The sequence below is a fragment of the Papaver somniferum genome, chromosome 9, assembly GCF_003573695.1.
Source record: "Papaver somniferum cultivar HN1 chromosome 9, ASM357369v1, whole genome shotgun sequence".
NCBI classification, from domain to species: Eukaryota; Viridiplantae; Streptophyta; class Magnoliopsida; order Ranunculales; family Papaveraceae; genus Papaver; species Papaver somniferum.
In genome coordinates, this window is record NC_039366.1 from 100,264,023 (window position 1) to 100,265,405 (window position 1,383).

The 1,383-nt window shown below is 35.9% G+C and overlaps 1 protein-coding gene across 1 annotated transcript; it reads left to right on the plus strand.

Moving 5' to 3' along the window:
* Nucleotides 1-370: 370 nt before the first annotated feature.
* Nucleotides 371-1,108, plus strand: LOC113312350. The gene has a single exon (XM_026561108.1). It carries the CDS (start codon nt 371-373, stop codon nt 1,106-1,108), a length of 738 nt encoding a protein of 245 aa, XP_026416893.1.
* The last annotated feature ends 275 nt before the right edge of the window (nt 1,109-1,383 follow it).

The window sequence follows — 1,383 nt, forward strand, 5'->3', positions numbered from 1 at the left end:
TTGATATCAAAGTAGAGCCACTACACCCTTCGCATCTGGAATATGTTTTTGTCAGTGAGCTAATTTTACCAAATTCAAACACTTGGAATGTGCCTCTTCTCAATATGTTGTTTACTCCAGTTATTGTTGACAAGATCAAACAGATGCAGCTTTCCCTTGATGAGCAGGATATTGTAAGATGGAACCCTTCAAAGGATGGAGTTTTCTCAGTCAAGTCTGCATACAACAAACTCACTGAAACCATAGTACAAAATCAAGTGCTCTTAATGATGTTCCTACAACTGTATGGAAAGCACTATGGAAGATGAAACTGCCACATCGGGTTAAACTCTTCACATGGAAGTGTTTGAAAAACGTAGTCCCTACAAGGATGAGACTTTCTCAGGCAATGCAAGATATTGAAACTCACTGTGAAGTTTGTAAACAAGAACATGAAGACCTATTTCATATCCTCATCAGTTGTTCTCATGCTCAGGCTGTGTGGAGCTCACTTAATATCAACATTGCTCAGATAATTAAGCAGTGTCAATCGGTTAAAGAGTGGATTATTTCTTGGTCTCAAGATATTCATAATGCAGGAAGTGAATCAATTGATATCTGGAGAAAGTTGTTGATGGTAGGGAGTTGGGTAATATGGAAGGAAAGGTGTGACTGTGTTTTTCAAGATAAAAAACTCATCCCAAGTCGTACTGTCGAAAGGATTCAGAATCAATTGATTAGTTACAACTCTACTACTAAGGAAACTTCACCTGTAGATTCAGCTGATATTTTAACTCCCACCTCTGCATCACCTGAGCATATTACTAACACTTTCACTTGCCTGCAGGATATTTTGAATGAAGTTACCACCTTTAAATTCTTTGTTGACATTTCATATGATAAATACACTACTGACTGTGGGTATGGAATTGTCTGTTATGATACTGCAGGTACACTCGTTGGATTCAAGGGATCATATGCAGCTGGAATAATTGATTCAAAAGCAGGAGAGTGTAAAGTTGTTCTTGAAGGACTGAGATGGGCAAAGGCAATGGATTTAGACAACGTACACATCATATCAGATGCTGAGGCTGTAGTTAACTCCATCAACAATATTTTTTTTCAATAAGATGGGAGAATAGAAAGATTATGCAAGAGATCAAACAATTGCTTTCCTCTTTCAACTTTACTAAAGTCTCCTATGTTAGTAGGAATTTTAATTCTTCAGCAGATTCTATTTCTAAAGTAGTTAGGAGAGAAAAATTTCAAATACAAGAATTCAGTCATGATGTTACAAATTTACAAACAGTTCTATCCAGGCTTTTAGATCCTGATATTGATTAATAAAATTTCCATTGTATCTAAAAAAAAATATACTTTTCTAGTTCTTTCAGAAAAGCAACC